This window comes from Sphaeramia orbicularis, chromosome 18, assembly GCF_902148855.1.
Source record: "Sphaeramia orbicularis chromosome 18, fSphaOr1.1, whole genome shotgun sequence".
Taxonomy (NCBI): Eukaryota; Metazoa; Chordata; class Actinopteri; order Kurtiformes; family Apogonidae; genus Sphaeramia; species Sphaeramia orbicularis.
In genome coordinates this window covers 47,337,686-47,359,189 of record NC_043974.1, presented here as the reverse complement: position 1 = coordinate 47,359,189, position 21,504 = coordinate 47,337,686, and the positions used below count along the sequence as shown (strand labels likewise).

General features: G+C 41.2%; 1 protein-coding gene across 1 annotated transcript; it reads left to right on the top strand.

Moving 5' to 3' along the window:
- Positions 1–1,863: 1,863 nt before the first annotated feature.
- Positions 1,864–10,815, top strand: cnpy4 (canopy FGF signaling regulator 4). The gene is made up of 6 exons (XM_030161500.1): positions 1,864–2,037; positions 3,106–3,232; positions 7,926–8,022; positions 8,888–9,010; positions 10,121–10,238; positions 10,380–10,815. The coding sequence occupies exons 1-6, from the start codon at positions 1,953–1,955 to the stop codon at positions 10,460–10,462; spliced, it is 633 nt and encodes a 210-aa protein (XP_030017360.1). The 5' UTR covers positions 1,864–1,952; the 3' UTR covers positions 10,463–10,815.
- Positions 10,816–21,504: the final 10,689 nt, after the last annotated feature.

Below are 21,504 nucleotides of genomic sequence, written 5' to 3'. Positions count from 1 at the left end.
TCTATTTTTGAGTTCTTCTGTTCTTGGATTCTTCTATTTTTTTTGGGTTCTTCTATTTTTGGTTTCTTGTATTTTGGGTTCTTCTATTTTTGGGTTCTTCTATTTTTGGGTTCTTTCATTTTTGGGTTCTTCTATTTTTGGGTTCTTCTATTTTTGGTTTCTTCTATTTTTGGGTTCTTTCATTTTTGGGTTCTTCTATTTTTGGTTTCTTCTATTTTTGGGTTCTTCTGCTTTAAAGTCACTGATGTCCTTTTGTTACTATTTTGCTTCTTTCTTTTTTTTTTCATTTGTTATTTTCTACTGGTTATTTTTATATCCAACTCTTCTGTTCTTCTGTTGTTGTAGGAATGGAAAAGTTGTTTACCTGTAATGCCATATATGTCATACTGTGTGGAAATATGGGGCAATGTGTATAAAACTAATATAGACCCGATAATTAAACTCCAAAAAAAAGCTGTTAGAGTCATAAACAAAGGTGGTTATCTTCAATCAAGTCATCCACTTTTTGTAGAATCTGGTTTACTAAAAATTTTTCATATTGTATTTTTAAAAACAATGGAATTTGTTTCATGCTAAAAGTCTATTTTAGTTTTTAATATTTGCACTATCCTTTTTAAACACTTTTTTAAATTAAAATTTACATGACTGTTTTTACGTGTATGTGTATGTTTATGTGTATGTTCCATGCTGCTGATAACACTGTGAATTTCCCCATTGTGGGATCAATAAAGGAATATCTTATCTTAACTTAAAAATCTTCCTGTTTGTATTCAGAAAATTTTTAAGTTAAGAGAAGGGAATTAAAATTTAAGAGGGATGTTTGTGTTTGAAACATGTAAAGTAAGAACAAACATTCAATTTCACTGTGTTTCTGTTACTGGTGTCAAATTATGGAACAAATTGAAGGATGAAGTGAAATTGTGTAGCTCGCTGTCAAGTTTCAAAAAAGCTTTAATTTGTCAAATTCTCAAGAGCTATGAAAGTAATATGATTTCAAAGTGACTTAAGAAACCGAATTTGTGTTCATGTTTAATCTGCTGCAACTTCAGGTGTGGAGTTGGAGAAAGAATGGGAATAGGAGAAGCAGAAATAAGCCTCTAGCTTCAGCTTCTGCCTTTTTCAGTTACAAATTGTGTTAGTTTTATGTTTGTTTGTTTGTTTTTTAATATGTATGTGTTTTTTACATAACTGAAATAAAAATATTCATTCATTCATTCATTCATTCATTCAAAGTCAGAAATGTTGAAGAAATCAGACGACTGTTCGTGCTTTTTTTAGTGACTGTAAAAGACAAAGACAATGTGTAAAAATGAATAAAATCCAAATGAGATGAACTGTAAAAGTCATGACAAACACACACCTGTAGTCTGTAGGTTTGTAAAGTTCATTTAGGTCCGTTTAGTCAAATACGTCACAAAGAGTTCATGAAATATGGAATTAATATGAAATCATAAAACTGAGAAAATAGTTCTTAAATGTTTCTTAAACCAAATATATATGAGACATTTGTTGCTTTAACTAACAATGCTTCCTGTCGATCATCCAGCCATATTTTCAATTTTAAAAACATTTTAAAGTAAGTGCAAATCTAAGTGTGTTATATTTACCAGCTACTAGAATGATTCATATCTGTAAACTTAAATTAAGTATTTGGTGGAAAACACACATTAAAATAAAGATAATATGTGGTGATAAATTATATCAAGAGTCGAAGTTAGTATTAAAATATAAGTAAAATCTTGAATTCCTTGTTAATGTGACTTTTCTGTTTCATCTTTTCGTCCTGAATCCAAACATCAGGCATTGACTGGTCACGTCTGAGCGGATGCACTGCGCATGCGTCCTAGCTCCTCAGCAGCTGTGCAGATGTGGCCGCTCCGGTAAACTTTTATTTAGGTTTTTTTTTTTTTTAAATTTTTTTTTTTTTTTTTAGTTTAACCAGTGAAAGTACCATGAAGGTTTTTGTGCTGCTTTTGTTGTGTGTCTACGGTTTGGTTTCGGCAGATGAAGACGAGCGGCTGCCGAATAAATGTGAAGGTAAAACGGCGAAGTTTGTACTGTTAGCTAACAGCTGTTAGCATTAGCATAGAGGGAAAAGTTGGAAGTTTTTAATGTTTTATAAATTCACACAGTGTCACATTCATGCAGAGTCATAGAGGTATGTACAGGGAAAAGGATACAGACAAGGTGAGTTTCAGCTCGTTTCAGTCCGCAGGTTATCTGTGAATAAGTGAAGGTTCCAGGTTTCATCTGTTAAATCCATTTAGAAACTGTAGGAAAAAAATAAAGAAACCGGACCCAGCCGGCAACAACGGGAACGCCCACCAACGTCACATCCGGTTTGAGCTGCGAGGGAAAACAATACAACAGAGGAACAGCTGTGCGCTCCTTTACACTGCAAAAAAAATAAAAAAAAAATAAAATAAAATAAATAAAAGCGAAGTCTGTACTGTTTATGAATATGAGAGAAGGTTCCAGGTTTCAGCTGTTAAATCCATTTGGAAACTTTAGGAAAAAAATGGGTTTTTTTTTCAACTTTATTAAAAATATTTGGGTGTACAAGACATAAATTTTGAGCAAACATCAAGATGTCAAAAATAAAAAGCATTTGAGTAAATACATTTAAGTAAATAATGCATAGATTTAAAGCCACAAAGCAGAGTAGACAAATAATAGTAAAAAAAAAAAGAAGATAAAAATAGCATATCTAACAAAAATAAATAAATAAATCCATCAGAGGGTTCAGTCTATTTTAGAGAATTGTTTATAAATTTCCAGGGTGTTAGAGCTTTTTTAATTATAGATAAATTCTAAAGATTTAATATATTTTTCAAATTCCATCAGGAAGATTTTAAACTTTGGGGTGTGTTTTTGGTATATTTATTTTTGTGTATATGAAATTTGCCAAATAAAATGATCAAATTTGCAACAAATTTTAAATTACAAATGTCATGTTTAAAATATATAATTATATTTTGAGATGTTATAGTTATTTTTTCATTACATATATATATATATATCAGGATCAGATGATTCTGTTGGAGCCTTTCCTGTCTCAGAATTGGTGGACCGTCTGTTTGACGTCCTGTTTTTGCTGTTTTTCAGTGTGTAAGTTCCTGGCGGTGGAGCTGCAGGACGCTCTGGACAAAAGCAGACGATCCAAAGAAGTTCTGGAGGTGGGAGAGGTTCTGGACACCGGCAAACGGAGGAGGAAGATCAAATACAACACCTCGTAAGTCCGCTCCGCTGGTCATGTGACCCACACCGACGACCTCATGGTTTCAGTTGGACTTGTGTAATATAATAAAAAAATTAATTAATAATAATAATAATGGTCACCATCCTATTCCTGTTATTTTCAGTTCACGTATGGGGTTTCACACTGCTAAAAGGCATCGTAATATCACCAATCTCCGCCCATTAATATACACCGCAGTCATTGGTGCGTCCTTCTCTATAGGGTTATGGAATTGCCAATCTGCAGTGAACAAAGCAGATTTTATTGCTGCCTATGCCAACCATCACACACTGGACATCCTGGCTCTCACTGAAACCTGGATTACGCCTGAAAACAATGCAACCCCAGCCGCACTTTCTATCAGCCACACATTCTCTCATACCTCTCGTCCATCTGGACGAGGAGGTGGTGTGGGTCTGTTAATTTCCAACAAATGGAAACACAATCAACTCCTACCTTCAGTCAAATACAACTCCTTTGAATACCATGCCATCCTAGTGACAGCACCAGTCAAACTTTACATAATTGTCATTTATCGTCCACCAGGGCAACTGGGTGATTTTCCTGATGAGCTTGACACTCTGCTTTCCTCCATCCCAGAGCATGACTGCCCCATGCTAGTCCTCGGTGACATGAACATCCACTTAGACAATCCCAGCTTCTCAGATTTCATGTCACTAATACTCTCTTTTGAGCTACAGCGGGTTTTCAGTCCTCCAACCCACAAAGCTGGTAAAGAGCTCCATCTCATTTTCACCTGAAACTGCATCACAGATGCCCTCACAGTCACACCTTTACACCTGTCTGACCACTATTTCATTCAGTTCAGTGTGTCTCTCCCTGAAAAACACTCTGCTCCCTCCCCCATGGTCTCTTTCCGCCGCAACCTCCGCAATTTGTCCCCCACCCACTTCTCCACTGTCGTAGCCTCCGCTCTCCCTCCCCCCAGCACTTTTTCCTCCTTAGAGGTTAATGACACCACTGAGTCTCTGTGCTCTACACTTAGCTCCTGTCTGGATAATCTGTGCCCTCTATCTACTAGACCCGCTCCATCCTCCCAGTCCCACCCATGGCTCAATGATAACCTCCGGTCGCTGCGTACCAACCTCAGAGCCGCAGAGAGAAAATGGCACAAAACAAAAAGCTCTTCTGACCTGATCACATTCCAGTCACTATTGGTATCCTTCTCATCCAGTGTCACTGCTGCGAAGAAGGCTTACTATAATAACAAAATTCATTCTGCCACCGACACCAAGAAACTATTCTCAACCTTTAAAACACTACTCAACCCTCCACCTCCACCGCCCACTACTAATCTGACAGCAGACAATTTTGCTTCATTTTTCACAAATAAAGTGTCTACTATCAGCAGTCAGTTCACTGATCCACCCATAGACTGCACGCCTCCTTCTTCAACATCATCATCATCACACACTGCTTCTTCTCCCCTGACTATGGCTACTACTAACTCAACTGATAAAAGCCCAACTGCGTCATTCCCCTCATTTACTCCCCTCACAGAGAACGAGGTGTCTAAACTCCTTTCCTCTAGCCGTCCTACCACATGCCTGTTGGACCCTATTCCATCCAACCTCTTACAGTCTGTAGCCCCTACTATCACAGCACCAATCACACATGTGATTAATGCTTCACTGACTTCAGGAACATTTCCTACAGTATTTAAACAAGCGCAGGTAACACCACTACTCAAAAAACCTTCCCTCACCCCCACTCAAGTGGAGAATTATCGACCAGTCTCACTCCTCCCATACCTTTCTAAGATCATCGAAAGGGCTGTTTTCAAACAGGTCACAGAATTCCTCTCCCAAAATAACCTCCTGGACATCAACCAATCTGGCTTCAAAATCGGCCACTCCACTGAAACGGCTCTGTTGTCTGTGACAGAAGCCTTGAAAGAGGCTAGAGCAGCAGCCAAGTCTTCAGTACTCATTCTACTGGACTTATCAGCAGCATTTGACACTGTCAATCATGATATCCTGTTATCCATACTCTGGAACATGGGCATCACAGGCCACGCACACTCCTGGTTTCAATCTTACCTTACTGGTCGGTCCTTCAGTGTGTCCTGGCTAGGGCACACATCAGCAGTTCACCGCCTCACCACGGGGGTCCCCCAAGGCTCTGTGTTGGGCCCCCTCCTTTTTGCCATATACACCACCTCACTCGGTCAGATCATCCACTCACACGGCTTCTCATATCATTGCTATGCTGATGATACCCAGCTCTATCTGTCATTCCCACCTGATGACTCCACAGTCTCAGTGCGGATCTCAGATTGTCTCTCTGACATATCTGCATGGATGAAAGCCCATCACCTTCAGCTGAACCTGTCCAAAACTGAACTGCTGGTCTTCCCAGCTAAGCCAACCATACAGCAGGACATCTCCATCACTATTGACTCCATACCTCTGGCTCCTACCAGTGTAGTACGTAACTTGGGAGTCATGATTGATAATCAGTTGACCTTCACGGATCACGTTGCCTCTGTCACCCGATCATGCCGTTTCACTCTGTTCAACCTAAGAAAGATCAGGCCATACCTAACCGAACAGGCCACCCAGCTCCTGGTGCAGACTATGGTTATCTCCCGTCTTGACTACTGCAATGCTCTTCTAACGGGCCTCCCAGCTTGTGTTGTCAAACCACTACAGATGGTCCAGAATGCAGCAGCGCGTCTGGTCTTCAATCAGCCTAAAAGGGCACATGTCACCCCCTTACTCATTGAGTTACACTGGCTACCCATAGCTGCCCGCATCAAATTCAAATCTTTAATCCTAGCCTACAAAATTCTCCGTGGGTCTGCTCCTGTCTACTTAGGTGCACTAATAAAAGCTTATGTCGCCCCACGACCACTCCGCTCGTCTGGGGAACGTAGTCTGGTGGTCCCCAGACCTTGTACAAGACAATCCAGGCTCTTTTCATGGGTCGTTCCACGTTGGTGGAACGCTCTACCAAGTGCTACAAGAACAGAGTCATCCCTGCCTATCTTCAAGAAGCTCCTGAAGACCCAGCTCTTCCGAGAGCACCTCCTGTCCTAGCACTTTCAAACATTCCATTTTAAATATTCTAATAAGGTTTTTCCCAGGACAACCACAGATTCTTTCACGATTATCTCTGGACCTGCTGCGGTGGTCCGGCCTCTTCCCTGCCCTCATCATCACCACTCACTTATCCTCAACCGCCTCCATGTGTCTCCCCCTACTCCCCCCTTCTCCCCCTCTCCCCCAGTCCCTATCTCTATCGCTCTCTCTTTTTCCCCTTCTCTACTCTCTCTCTTTAACCCCAACTGGTCAAGGCAGACGTTCATCCTCCAGGAGTCTGGGTCTGCTCCAGGTTTCTGCTGTTAAAGGGAAGTTTTTCCTTCCACTGTCACCAGTCACAAGTGTTTGCTCCAGGAGGATTCTGTTGGGTTTCTGTAGAATTGACTTAGAGTCTGGTTTTGACCAACTCTATATATAAAATGTCAAGAGATAACTTTCTTGTGATCTGGCGCTATATAAATAAAATTTGATTGAGTGATTTAATTGGTTTTCCCCTGTAAGTCGCTTTGGAAAAAAGCGTCTGCCAAATGCGTAAACATAAACATAATAATAATAATAATCATGATGATGATGATGATGATGATGATAATAATAATAATAGTTGTAATAATAATGATAAAAGTAATAATAATAATGATGATAATAATAATAATAATGATGATAGTAATAATAAGAAGAATAAGAACAAGAATAATGATAATAATTATACATTATATCTGTTTAACCCTTTAAGCCCTGACGTATCAGCAGTGACGCATTCTGAATGTAGGATTTATTTAAATATTCATATAAATTCAACCGTTTACTCAATAGTTAAATTTCCAGTCGTGTTGATAGAATAGACCTTGTTCTTTCCATAGACATCTGAGCATGCTCAGTTCAAGCCCCGCCCCCTGTGGAATGGGGGGTAAAACACAGAGCAGTGAGTGAGACTGACTCACTATAAAAATAGATGGTTTGGGCTCTTTGTTATTGTTTGTTGTTTTTGTTTTTTGTTTTTTACACCATTTTCCTTGTGGTTTTTGTTTTTCCTGTTGTTTCCAGCGTTGTGGGGATTTTCCTTTATTTTTTTTTTACTGTGTTGTTACTGAGTTTTGACCATGGAACTGCCGTATGGAGTTAAACAGGTGTCAAAAAGCAACTGGACTGATTTAGAAAAAAAGAACTAAAACTAAAACTACTGGGACTAAATTCAAATCCTTCTTTGTTGTACTTGTTACTGTGTTTTTACGGAGTTTTGACTGTAACTGCTTTTTGGAGTTTAACCAGATATTAAAATGATCAAAAAATACCTAGAACAATCAACAAAACTAATCAGAATATTTCATAAATGTAAGAAATTAAACAAAAATCATCAACATATGAATTAAAATTAGAACCCAAAAACCCCACAGTGAGTGAAAATGATTAAAAAAAGGAAAAGTAAATAACAAAAATGAACAAATATGAACCAAAATCAACAAAAATGAGTCAAAAATAACCAACAGAACATCTGAACTGAACAGTTCCAGTTCCTTATTTAGTCCAAACCTGTCCAACTTCACTTCTTCTTTGTCTTTTTTTTTTTTTTTAATTCTGCCTTAAATGTAAACATTTTGTTGATTCGAAACTGTTTTCTGTTTCAGTGAAACTCGTCTGACGGAGGCGGTTGACAGCGTCTGCGAACGCATCCTTCAGTACAACGTTCACGCCGAGCGCCCGGGCAGTCTGCGGTACGCCAAGGTAACGGTCACATGACCTCCGCCGCTGCCATCCATTCACTGGGCATGTGCACGACAGCGTTGGATTATGGGACAGTATTTGTATGAATGCGTCATCAGTGTTGATTGTGTTTATTCCAGACGTCGGAACACGAAGGCATCACTGAGTCCGTTCACACTAATACTGATCAGTATCTGATCAGTGGAATTATCAGATTATTAATGATCAGATATCTGTGTTTGATTGTATTGATAATGGGATCCGTCAGGACGATGGAGATGAGGCGTTAGCGTCGTAAAAAATGAAAACAAAGAAAAAAAACAATGGAAGCAATGAAATATGTAAAAGATGAAACAAGACAAAAATGATGTAAAAACTGAAACGAGTGAAATGAAAAAGAGGAAGACAACGTAAAGAATGAAACGCCAACGACTTCAGTGGAAATGAGGCGTTAACGCTGTAAAAGATGAAACGAGACCAACAAGAATAAAGCTGTGGAAGCAACGAAATAAGTAAAAGATGAAATGAGTGAAATGAAAAAGATGAAGATAATGTAAAAAATGAAACACAAACGACTTCAGTGGAGATGAGGTGTTAACATCGTAAAATATGAAAATGACACAAAGAAGAAAAACAATGGAAACAGCAAAATAAGTAAAAGATGGAAAAAAAAAATGAGTGAAATGGAAAAGATGAACGATGGAAAAAAGATGAAAATGACATTTACATAATATGAGTTGATTTGTAAATATTGTAACTATAATAAACGGTACAGATCAAATCCAAACATATGTTGGGCTGATTCTTATTTCATCGTCCAGTCCTGTTTATTCACTTTAATTTAATTTAATTTATTTGAATGTATTTTTTCTTTTTAATTTCGCAGGGAACCAGTCAGACCATGACCACACTGAAGAACCTGGTCCACAAAGGGGTCAAGGTGGACCTGGGTTTACCGCTGGAACTGTGGGACGAACCGTCGGCCGAAGTGTCGGACATGAAGAAACAGGTCGGGTTTTTTATCGCAGTTTTACCAGTTCACAGGGAGGTTTGTTTAAGTCGTTTTAGTTCAGATCAGTGTGATCAAAAGTCAAATAATAAAAGGCCCTTTTGGACCAGGGGCCATATGTTGGACCCCCCTGGTCCACAGACTGGACCGGACCCTTAGGCGGCCCCTTTTGGCCCAGGGGCCGTACGTTGGACCCCCCTGGTCCACAGACTGGACCGGACCCTTAGGCGGCCCCTTTTGGACCAGGGGCCGTACGTTGGACCCCCCTGGTCCACAGACTGGACCGGACCCTTAGGCGGCCCCTTTTGGCCCAGGGGCCGTACGTTGGACCCCCCTGGTCCACAGACTGGACCGGACCCTTAGGCGGCCCCTTTTGGACCAGGGGCCGTACGTTGGACCCCCCTGGTCCACAGACTGGACCGGACCCTTAGGCGGCCCCTTTTGGACCAGGGGCCGTACGTTGGACCCCCCTGGTCCACAGACTGGACCGGACCCTTAGGCGGCCCCTTTTGGCTCAGGGGCCATATGTTGGACCCCCCTGGTCTACAGACTGGACCGGACCCTTAGGGGGCCCCTTTTGGCTCAGGGGCCGTACGTTGGACCCCCCTGGTCCACAGACTGGACCGGACCCTTAGGTGGCCCCTTTTGGACCAGGGGCCATACGTTGGACCCCCCTGGTCCACAGACTGGACCGGACCCTTAGGCGGCCCCTTTTGGCTCAGGGGCCATATGTTGGACCCCCCTGGTCTACAGACTGGACCGGACCCTTAGGTGGCCCCTGTTGGCCCAGGGGCCATATGTTGGACCCCCCTGGTCTACAGACTGGACCGGACCCTTAGGCGGCCCCTTTTGGCCCAGGGGCCGTACGTTGGACCCTCCTGGTCTACAGACTGGACCGGACCCTTAGGGGGCCCCTTTTGGCTCAGGGGCCGTACGTTGGACCCCCCTGGTCCACAGACTGGACCGGACCCTTAGGTGGCCCCTGTTGGCCCAGGGGCTGTATGTTGGACCCCCCTGGTCTACAGACTGGAGCGGTAGTCCTTCAGTTGGACTGTTTCATGGACTGAGTGGATTTACAGGAGGTTTGAACAGATGTTTGTGAACCCACAGTGTGAGACGATGCTGGAGGAGTACGAGGACGTAGTGGAGAACTGGTACTTCCACCACCAGGACCAGAGACTGGACCAGTTCCTCTGTCAGAACCACGTCCTGAAGACCACAGAGCAAGGTACCAAGGCCACTGAGGAGGAGGAGGAGGAGGAGGAGGAGGAGGAAGGTGGTGATGATGATGATGAAGGTGTTTGTGCAGTTTTTTTCATCAGCTTTTCTTCTGTAGTTAAACTGTTTGACCTTTGACCTCTGTCCTCAGAATGTCTGAAGGAGGTGTGGAAAGGAGACACGGGGGTCAAAGGTCACGAGGAGGTGAAGACGCACGACGCCGGCGAGCTGTGAGGAAACAGGAAACCACCATGTGACCCTGGTGACCCTGGTTACCGTGGAAACGGCACCGGAGGCAAAACACGGATCAGACACAAACTGATCAGTATCAACATTCACTGGTACCATGAGACCGGTACCATGAGACCGGTACCATGAGACCAGTACCATGAGACCAGTACCCTATGAACGGTACCATATGAACTCAGTGTTTTGTTGTGACTCTGTTGACCTTTGACCTCTTCTCTTGTACAGTGTGTGTTATCTGTCTGTCAGTTCGTTGTTCTTTATCTGTTTTCATTCTTTTCTATCGGAGCCTTTGGTCTAAATGACATTTGTACAGTTTTATCAACAATAAAGTCTGTTTTTTACAATAACGGCCTGTGTCTGTGACTGAAAATGTCCCTTTTGGAGCACATCCTGTAGCCTCACCATGTGAACACCAGGGGGCACCGACGACTGTTTGAAGAAACACTAAACATGCCTGGAAACTCCTCTGGAAACATGTGGATGGTTTTACAACATGATCCAGTTTATTTATCCTCATACTACACCATGAACCCATTCAAACATTAATTCAAATATTTGACATTTAGACACAGACTGTAAGTATGAAACTACAGACAAACAGAATCTGCACTGAATTTACATTCAATACATAGAATATATCTGAATAAATAAATAAAAGAATCAACAAAATACTGAACAAAGAAGAAATAATCAAATCTTGTATAAAAGAAAAAAAACAAGAAATAATCAATAGTATTAAAAAAAGACATATTGAAGTATTCTATACAAAAAAATAAGAAATAAACACATAATAAAGTTAAAAAAAAAAAAAAAATAATAATCAATACAATAAAAAAGAAATACTGTAGACCACCACCAGAGGGGGATGTCACCATGGAAACCATCCACACCTGACTGGAGGGTCCACAGGAGGGTCCAGGGTCCACATGAGGGTCCACATGAGGGTCCTCATGAGGGCCCAGGGTTCACAGGAGGGTCCAGGGTCCTCATGAGGGCCCAGGGTCCACATGAGGGTCCAGGGTCCACATGAGGGCCCAGGGTTCACAGGAGGGTCCACATGAGGGTCCTCATGAGGGTCCAGGGTTCACAGGAGGGTCCACACGAGGGTCCTCATGAGGGTCCAGGGTTCACAGGAGGGTCCACACGAGGGTCCTCATGAGGGTCCAGGGTCCACATGAGGGTCCAGGGTTCACAGGAGGGTCCCCATGAGGGTCCACATAAGGGTCCAGGGTCCACAGGAGGGTCCAGGGTCCACATGAGGGTGCACATGAGGGTTCAGGGTCCACCTCAGGGTCCGCATGAGGGTCCAGGGTCCACATGAGGGTTCAGGATCCACCTCAGGGTCCACATGAGGGTCCAGATGAGGGTCCACAAGGGTTCAGGGTCCACCTCAGGCTACACATGAGGGTTGAGGGTCCACCTCAGGGTCCATGAGGGTTGAGGGTCCAACTCAGAGTCCACATGAGGGCCCCTGTTGGCTCAGTTGGCCCAGTTGTGATCCCATCCATCAGCGGTTGGACCAGATTGGACCATGTTGGACACTGTTGGCCCCAGTTGGCTCAGTTGGCTCAGTTGGCCCCTGTTGTCCCCAGTGGCGCAGAAAGGGTCCCCTGGGGCCCCAAGCAATACATATATATATATATGCATAGCACACAACCTGCATGCATTATCTCACTCTGACAGAGACAGACAGGTGAGGGAGGGGCAATTTGGACTCAGGGGGCCCCTTAAGAGAATTTCAGACAGCTAGTTTTTACTGCAACTTCTCACTGCCGCTGTGTAGTGAACTTATTCTTTAGACTGTTTGTGTCAAGTCTGTTGGCCCTTTGGGGCCCCTGCTGGCTTAGGGGCCCCAAGCAGCTGCCTGCCTTGCCTAATGGCAAGCTGCACCACTGGTTGTCCCCAGTTGGCCCAGTTGTGGTCCCATCCATCAGCTGCTGGACCACATTGGACCATGTTGGACCCCGTTGGCCCCAGTTGGCCCCTGTTGGCCCAGTTGGCCCCATTGTGGTCCATCCATCAGCTGTTGGCCCCTGTCGGCCCCCACTGGCCCCCGTTGGCCCAGCTGTGGTCCATCCATCAGTTGTTGGACCACATTGGACCATGTTGGACCCCGTTGGCCCCTGTTGGCCCCCGTTGGCCCAGTTGTGGTCCATCCATCAGCTGTTGGCTCCTGCTCTGCTGCTTCATGTTGACTTGAACAGTTCCACCTGGGTTTGTTTACTGTGATTCCAGTCGGAGCTGCAGGGTGTCGTATTTGGCAGCACCAGCCCAGACCAGCTCCAGCTCCAGCTCCAGCTCCACCTCAGTGCCGTTTCATTAACCCTTCCAGACCCAAACAGCCGCCTCCGTCCAAAACCACCCACTGATCTAAACAGTTTCACAACATCTGATCCATTCCAAACTACCAACACACGGAAAAAAACTGGAGTCAAATACAGTTTAATCCAGTTTTTCATGGGATAAAATGTACAAAAACATGTAAAAGGAGGGAAAAAAAGCAAAATACTTTCAAAATAAGGAAAAAATTTACCAAAAATATTAAAATTTGCCATAAAAGTGAAGAAAACCTTCAAAAGTGAGAAGAAAATTATCAATACATTAAAAAAAGGAGGTGAGTTCTTTTTTTCATACCATCCAAAACCAGAACCATCTACTGATCTAACCTGTTTAATACCTGTTGATCCACTAAAACCATCAGTCCATGTCGATAATTGGTGTCAAATACAGGTCGTCTTTTCATGATCATCAGATATGACCATATTTGGACATTCAGAGGCTCCATAGTGACTATGGAAACAGTCATCTTCTACAACATTGTTTATTCAGTTTGAGCTGGTTCTACGGAGGCAGATTAGAGCCACATTAGAAAAAAAAAAAAACACTGGTCGCAAGAATAAAGTTGGAAAATATCCAGATAAAACACGTAATTTTACAAGAATAAAGTCATAAAATAGAGATAAAACCTGTAATTTTACAAGAATAAAGTCGTAAAATAGAGATAATACCTGTAATTTTATAAGAATAAGTTGTAAAATAGAGAAAACCTATAATTTTATAAGAATAAAGTTGTAAAATAGAGATAAAACCTGTAATTGTATAAGAATAAAGTTGTAAAATAGAGATAAAACCTGTAATTTTATAGGAATAAAATTGTAAAATAGAGATAAAACCTGTAATTTTATAGGAATAAAGTCGTAAAATAGAGATAAAACCTGTAATTTTATAGGAATAAAGTTGTAAAATAGAGATAAAACCTGTAATTTTATAGGAATAAAGTCGTAAAATAGAGATAAAACCTGTAATTTTATAGGAATAAAGTTGTAAAATAGAGATAAAACCTGTAATTTTATAGGAATAAAGTTGTAAAATAGAGATAAAACCTGTAATTTTATGAGAATAAAGTCATAAAATAGAGATAAAACCTGTAATTTTATAAGAAGTCTAACCCTGACTTTATTGTAGCATGTGCTGTAGAATTAGGATTGACTGATTAGCATAACCAGGTGGTTTTGCTCTAGGCTAGTCTGCAATGAATGTTAGAGAATTCAGAAGATTTCCAGGATCGGCTAGCGCGAGGGAATGATTAAACTGATGCACAGAATGAAGTGACACCAGGAAACATGAGCGTCAAGTAAAAGTGGTACCATGTACTGACAAACTAATATTTACAATAAATACAAAACAAAGGTTTGGTCAACCACTTCTATTATGATGTTCTTCTGTTCGGAAAAAACAGCTGTTTAGAATTCTGACTTTGGGTGCACCTTAAAGAGTTTCAGTCTGATGGATCTTTTTTCTGTTCTTCCAAACGAAGTCACTTTCACACAGGTTTACCATCAGTTCCACTCCCATAAACGGAAAAAACAAAGTCAGAAGTCCAAAAATCCAGGAAAAAATAGTCTGTTGGAGTCAAGAGTCCAAAATTAAATAAGGGAACTGGGCTGTGTGTGTGTGTGTGTGTGTGTGTGTGTGTGTGTGTGTGTGTGTGTGTCTACTGTCATAGTAGATCAGATCAGTTCAGCAGATCCCAGTTCAGTTCAGCAGATCCCAGTTCAGTAGATCCCAGTTCAGTTCAGCAGATCCCAGTTCAGTTCAGCAGATCCCAGTTCAGTTCAGTAGATCCCAGTTCAGTTCAGCAGATCCCAGTTCAGTTCAGTAGATCCCAGTTCTTCTTTCTCCTGGCTCTCCATCAGGGTTTCCAATCACAGAAAAACCCTGTCCTGGATAACAACAGGCCGACTTTAATTACATTTATTCTTTGATAAGATGAACCAAATCAAACACATTCAAATAAATCACAAATAACTCCCAAATCTGCAGCTGTATCCAGTTTGGACATGGAATTCCTTATCCAAAGTTATCAAAAGTGCATAATTTCACTGTAAATACACAAAACTTCATTAATATTCCTCATACATGGTCACTTTTGTCCATAGTAAACATTTAACAGATTTTACTGATTACGGGTAGCACTTCCGGTTTAGCGGATAGCACTTCCGGTTTAGCATGCTAATGGTAGCAGCTACAAAGCTAACGCTAAGCGCTAACTAGCGACCGCTAATTAGCATCCACTAACTAGCGACCGCTAAATAGTGACAGTTTCAGTTAAATACACCCAGTCCATGCATTTTACAGACGTATAGACACATAAGACAACATGTAACAGCGGCACTCAGAGCAGAGCACTGAAATACAAGGGACAGTAGCAACAAGCTAACGACTCACTTCTCCTTTCTTTTCCCTTTCTCTGGTCCTCATTAGAACTGTAGCAGAAAGCACATCTGTACATTCAACTGTCCAAGAATAGAAATGTGGTGCAGATCAGTGTTAAACAGGTGAGTATTTACCAGATCAGTGTTAAACAGGTGAGTATTTACCAGCTCAGTGTTAAACAGGTGAGTATTTACCAGATCAGTGTTAAACAGGTGAGTATTTACCAGATCAGTGTTAAACAGGTGAGTATTTACCAGATCAGTGTTAAACAGGTGAGTATTTACCAGATCAGTGTTAAACAGGTGAGTATTTACCAGCTCAGTGTTAAACAGGTGAGTATTTACCAGATCAGTGTTAAACAGGTGAGTATTTACCAGCTCAGTGTTAAACAGGTGAGTATTTACCAGATCAGTGTTAAACAGGTGAGTATTTACCAGATCAGTGTTAAACAGGTGAGTATTTACCAGATCAGTGTTAAACAGGTGAGTATTTACCAGCTCTGTGTTAAACAGGTGAGTATTTACCAGATCAGTGTTAAACAGGTGAGTATTTACCAGCTCAGTGTTAAACAGGTGAGTATTTACCAGCTCTGTGTTAAACAGGTGAGTATTTACCAGATCAGTGTTAAACAGGTGAGTATTTACCAGCTCTGTGTTAAACAGGTGAGTATTTACCAGATCAGTGTTAAACAGGTGAGTATTTACCAGATCAGTGTTAAACAGGTGAGTATTTACCAGATCAGTGTTAAACAGGTGAGTATTTACCAGCTCTGTGTTAAACAGGTGAGTATTTACCAGATCAGTGTTAAACAGGTGAGTATTTACCAGCTCAGTGTTAAACAGGTGAGTATTTACCAGATCAGTGTTAAACAGGTGAGTATTTACCAGATCAGTGTTAAACAGGTGAGTATTTACCAGATCAGTGTTAAACAGGTGAGTATTTACCAGCTCTGTGTTAAACAGGTGAGTATTTACCAGATCAGTGTTAAACAGGTGAGTATTTACCAGCTCTGTGTTAAACAGGTGAGTATTTACCAGATCAGTGTTAAACAGGTGAGTATTTACCAGATCAGTGTTAAACAGGTGAGTATTTACCAGTTCAGTGTTAAACAGGTAAGTATTTACCAGATCAGTGTTAAACAGGTGAGTATTTACCAGATCAGTGTTAAACAGGTGAGTATTTACCAGCTCTGTGACTCCATGTTTGTAGTCCACTCCACAGCTCACTCTACCGTCTTCTCTCTCACTTCCTCTTCCTGTCATCTCTACTTCCTGTTTCTGCCTCAGCCCTGCTCTGATTGGTGCTTGAATCTCGCGATACTGTGACTGTTTTCCGGCTGCACAGACAGAGCAGGCACAAAAAATAAAATAGATGAAACACAATCCTAATGCTTCCAGCTGCATTTTTCATTCATCTTAGAAATTATATAACAAATAATTTCAAAATTGCTCAGGAGACCTGGGTTACATCATTCTTATCAAATTACAGGTTTTATCTGTATTTTACGACTTTATTCTTATAAAATTACAGGTTTTATTTCTCTATTTTACGACTTCATGTCATTAAAAAAAATTTTTTCTCTATCTTATGACTTTCCTTGAATAAAATTACAGATTTTATCTCTAGTTTACAACTTTATTCTTGTAAAATTAAAGGTTTAATTTCTCTTTTATGACTTTATTGTCTTAAAATTACAGGTTTTATATCTAGTTTACAACTTTATTCTTGTAAAATTAAAGGTTTAATTTCTGTTTTATGACTTTATTGTCTTAAAATTACTGGTTTTATCACCATTTTACCACTTTATTGTTGTAGTGACAGGTGTTTTTGTTTTCTTACGTGGCCCTTAAACGCTGTCGTAGTGTTTTCTGATATAAAAACCTTTAACTTTAATGGGAACATCTCCATAATCAGTGAATTAAATCTAGAAAATAGAGGACAATAACAGAATAAAAGGTTCTACAGGTTAAATGTGCAGACTTCAGTGGTTTTGGGTGCGTCTGTATAAAAGTCCCTCTGGGTGTTTAAGGGTTAACTGCTTCTTGTTTGGGGTCCCCGCCGTGCCCCGCCCCTCCCTCCCTCCCTCCTCTCTGGCCCCTCCCTCCTGTGATTGGCTGCTGTTTTGACGCCTGAACGTGCCGTTTCAGCCCGTTTCCCTTTTATTGCTCTTGTCCCGTTTCCAACCTCCACATTTCTGAACGCACCTGGGGAAACAGTCCTCCAGGGAAGTCATCAATCAACTTTTATGGCGTTCTCTGGGAAAAACTTCCCCGTCTGTGATCCAGTGCCTTCGCCTCAGCTTCAGCTTCAGCTTCAGCTTCAGCCTCAGCTTCAGCCTGGTTCTGGTTCTGGTTCTGGTTCTGGTTCTGGTTCTGGTTCTGGTTCTGGTTTTGGTTCTGGTTCTGGGCTGAGCGTCCCATCTGTATCAGTTTTGTTCCCATCTGAGAACCATCCAGCCTGGACCATTACACTTCCACTGGGGGGGGGTTCAGTCCTTAGACCAGATGGATCTGGATCTGCAGAGTGTTCCAGAAAAAAGAAGTGAAAGGTTGAACGGTGTTAAAGTGAACAAACGCTTCAGAACAAACACACACCTGTCTGTTTATGCTCAGGGGGCGGAGCTAAATTCACTTCTGTCTGGCTTATTTCTACTGTCTACGAAAACCTGACCTCTGACCTCTGACCTCTGACCTCTGACCTTTGACCTCTACAGTGAAATGAACGGATGAATGTATTTAGATCCAATCCAACTTCATTTATAAAACACTTTAAAACAACCACAAAGGGGTGTATGGAAGAAGAAATGAAAAAGAAAAGAACAGATTTAAACATATAGAACAAACAACTGTACACCCCCCAAAACAAAACAAAACAAAACAAAACAAAACAAAACAAAACAAAACAAAACAAAACAAAACAAAACAAAACAAAACAGTAAAATAAATGGACCTTCAGTTGGACCAGACATTAAAATGAACAGAAACTGAACTAAACGTGTGTGTGTGTGTGTGTGTGTGTGTGTGTGTGTGTGTGTGTGTGTGTGTGTGTTTCCCATGGCTGTAGAAATCCTTCTCTGACACATCAGACCTAAACTGTGTTCAGTCGGTTCTTTCAGTGTTTTTAAATGTGTATAAACTGTTACTCAAATAAAAAAAGTAAATTCAAATCTGTGAAATAACAGACGTCTGATTCTGTTCAACTGGAAGAACGCAACTGATCAGACATTAAACAACAACAACAATAATAATAATAATAATAATAATAATAATAATAATAATAATAATAATAATGATAAGACATGAAACAACACTTACATTTGGAGAAAATCATATTCACAATATTCACAAAAAGATAAAGTTATTTTATTTAATTTGGCAGCCCTTTATTCATGACAGTAGACAGACCCCCCCCACCTTTTTTATTTTTAAATTAAATCTTTCATATATATATATGTGTGTGTGTGTGTGTGTGTAGTGTTCTTTATTCCAACATATTAAATACTGAATATGACTTTTTTCTGTTGTCATTCTAATTTAAATAAAGAGTTCAAATAAAATAATAAACAGTAAATCCTCAGATGAGCTGCAGAAGGAGGATCTCAAAATCCTTGACTCTCATTTAAAAACAGAAATACAAAAAAACCACAAACAAAAATAAAAAATAGAAACATCAACGAAATGTCTTTATTCCCTCCTCCTGGAGGTGTTGTGATCACTTTGCTTTGTGTGCATGTGTGTGTGTGTGTTTGTTTGTTTGTTTGTTTGTTTGCAAGATAACTCCAAAAGTTCTGGACGGATTTTCATGAAATTTCAGTAAATGTTGATTCTGGCACATGGAAGAAATGATTACATTTTGGTGGTGATCAGTGGGGGGGGGGGGGGGGGGGGCAGATGTGTCTTGGTGGAGGTCTGCGCTCTCTGAGTGCTTTTCTTGTTTTTTTAATCGTTTCTTTTGTGTGTATGTGTGTGTGTGTGTGTGTGTGTGTCCGATAAAATAAAAAATTAAAAACAGCAAATATATGGTTTACGGGGGGGGGGGGGGGGGGTTAATAGATTTATTGTCATTGTTTTATAAGAACAGGCAAAACACACACACACATCAAACCCCCCCCCCCCCCACACACACACACACACACACACACCCCCACACACACACACACACCACAGCCCCCACTCCCAGTTTAACCACACCTACTTGTCAGACACAGTTTAACGTCTAAACGGACCTAAAGTCCTTTAAAAACTGCATCAGAGGCTCCAGATCTGATCTGAATCTGAATCTGAATCTGAATCTGAATGTGTCTCTTTTTTGTCAACTCTCCAACTTAGAGCAAGAAATTCCAAGACACAACAAAAGACAGGAGAAGACACACAGATTTACAGGAGGAAAAATAAAAGAGAGACGTGTAGCTAGGAATATTTGTAAAAACACACACACACACACACACACATACATATATATATATATATATATATATATGTATATATATATGTATATATATATATATATATATATATATATATATATATATATATATATATATATATTTGGACTGTTGTGTAAATGGAATTGGAAAAGTGCAAATAACCTGAGAATTCCCGTCCTGTCAGATCAGTACAGTGAACTCGTCCAAGAACATGGAGGGCAGGAACCATTCCACAGATACTGCACATGTTCCACAGGACGGTCAGGGTCTGGCACTGGTTCCACCTGTTTTACTCCTGACTCCGTTTTAACATCACACATTTCTGTCGACCCCAGACGTTCAAATCTGAGACTTGTTTTTTTTTTTTTTTTGCTCAAATGAATTTGTTTTTGCTCCTGTAATAGTTTGCTGTACTATGTTGCACATAAACGTTAATGTTAGAGGACATTTAGTCTGTACACTGTCTGTTATTGTGGACAGAGGCAGGAAATGCACGAGTAGATTACTGCACAAAGACAGAAGGGGATTTACAAGGAGGACAAAGAATACTGAACAAACAAGAACTGGAACTGGGAATTATGAAAGAGCTGCAGCATCTGAAACTGACCACAGTGAACATGTGACACATGAACAGAACCACACATGAACAGAACCACACATGAACAGAACCACACATGAACAGAACCACACAGAAACAGAACCACACATGAACAGAACCACACAGAAACAGAACCACACATGAACAGAACCACACATGAACAGAACCACACAGAAACAGAACCACAGGTAAACAGAACCACACATGAACAGAACCACACATGAACAGAACCACACAGAAACAGAACCACACATGAACAGAACCACACATGAACAGAACCACACATGAACAGAACCACACACAAACAGAACCACACATGAACAGAACCACACATGAACAGAACCACACACAAACAGAACCACACATGAACAGAACCACATATAAACAGAACCACACAGAAACAGAACCACACATGAACAGAACATCACATGAACAGAACCACACATAAACAGAACCACACATGAACAGAACCACACATAAACAGAACCACACATGAACAGAACCACACATGAACAGAACCACAGATAAACAGAACCACACATGAACAGAACCACACATGAACAGAACCACACATGAACAGAACCACAGTGCTGCAGTTTCAGACTCAGTTTGTCTTTTATTTATTGTGATTTTCTCTCTCCACTCACCTTATATTTCTTTTGAAGTAAGTTTTTATTTTTAATTTTTTTATCAATTACCAGAAATTCCAGGCGACCGCACATGGGGTCCTGACCCCAGGGTTGAAAAGCCTGCATTAAACAGACACTGCACATGTTCCAGGGGCTGGTCAGCTGACTGTTCCTGCAGAGGACAGCGGTGTTCCTACAGGTGTTCCTACAGGCGTTCCTACAGGCGTTCCTACAGGTGTTCCTACAGGCGTTCCTACAGGTGTTCTACAGGTGTTCCTACAGGCGTTCCTACAGGTGTTCCTACAGGCGTTCCTACAGACGTTCCTACAGGTGTTCCTACAGACGTTCCTACAGACGTTCCTACAGGTGTTCTACAGGTGTTCCTACAGGCGTTCCTACAGGTGTTCCTACAGGCGTTCCTACAGACGTTCCTACAGGTGTTCCTACAGACGTTCCTACAGACGTTCCTACAGGCGTTCCTACAGGCGTTCCTACAGGCGTTCCTACAGACGTTCCTACAGGCGTTCCTACAGACGTTCCTACAGACGTTCCTACAGACGTTCCTACAGGCGTTCCTACAGGCGTTCCTACAGGTGTTCCTACCGGTGTTCCTACAGGCGTTCCTACAGACGTTCCTACAGGCGTTCCTACAGGCGTT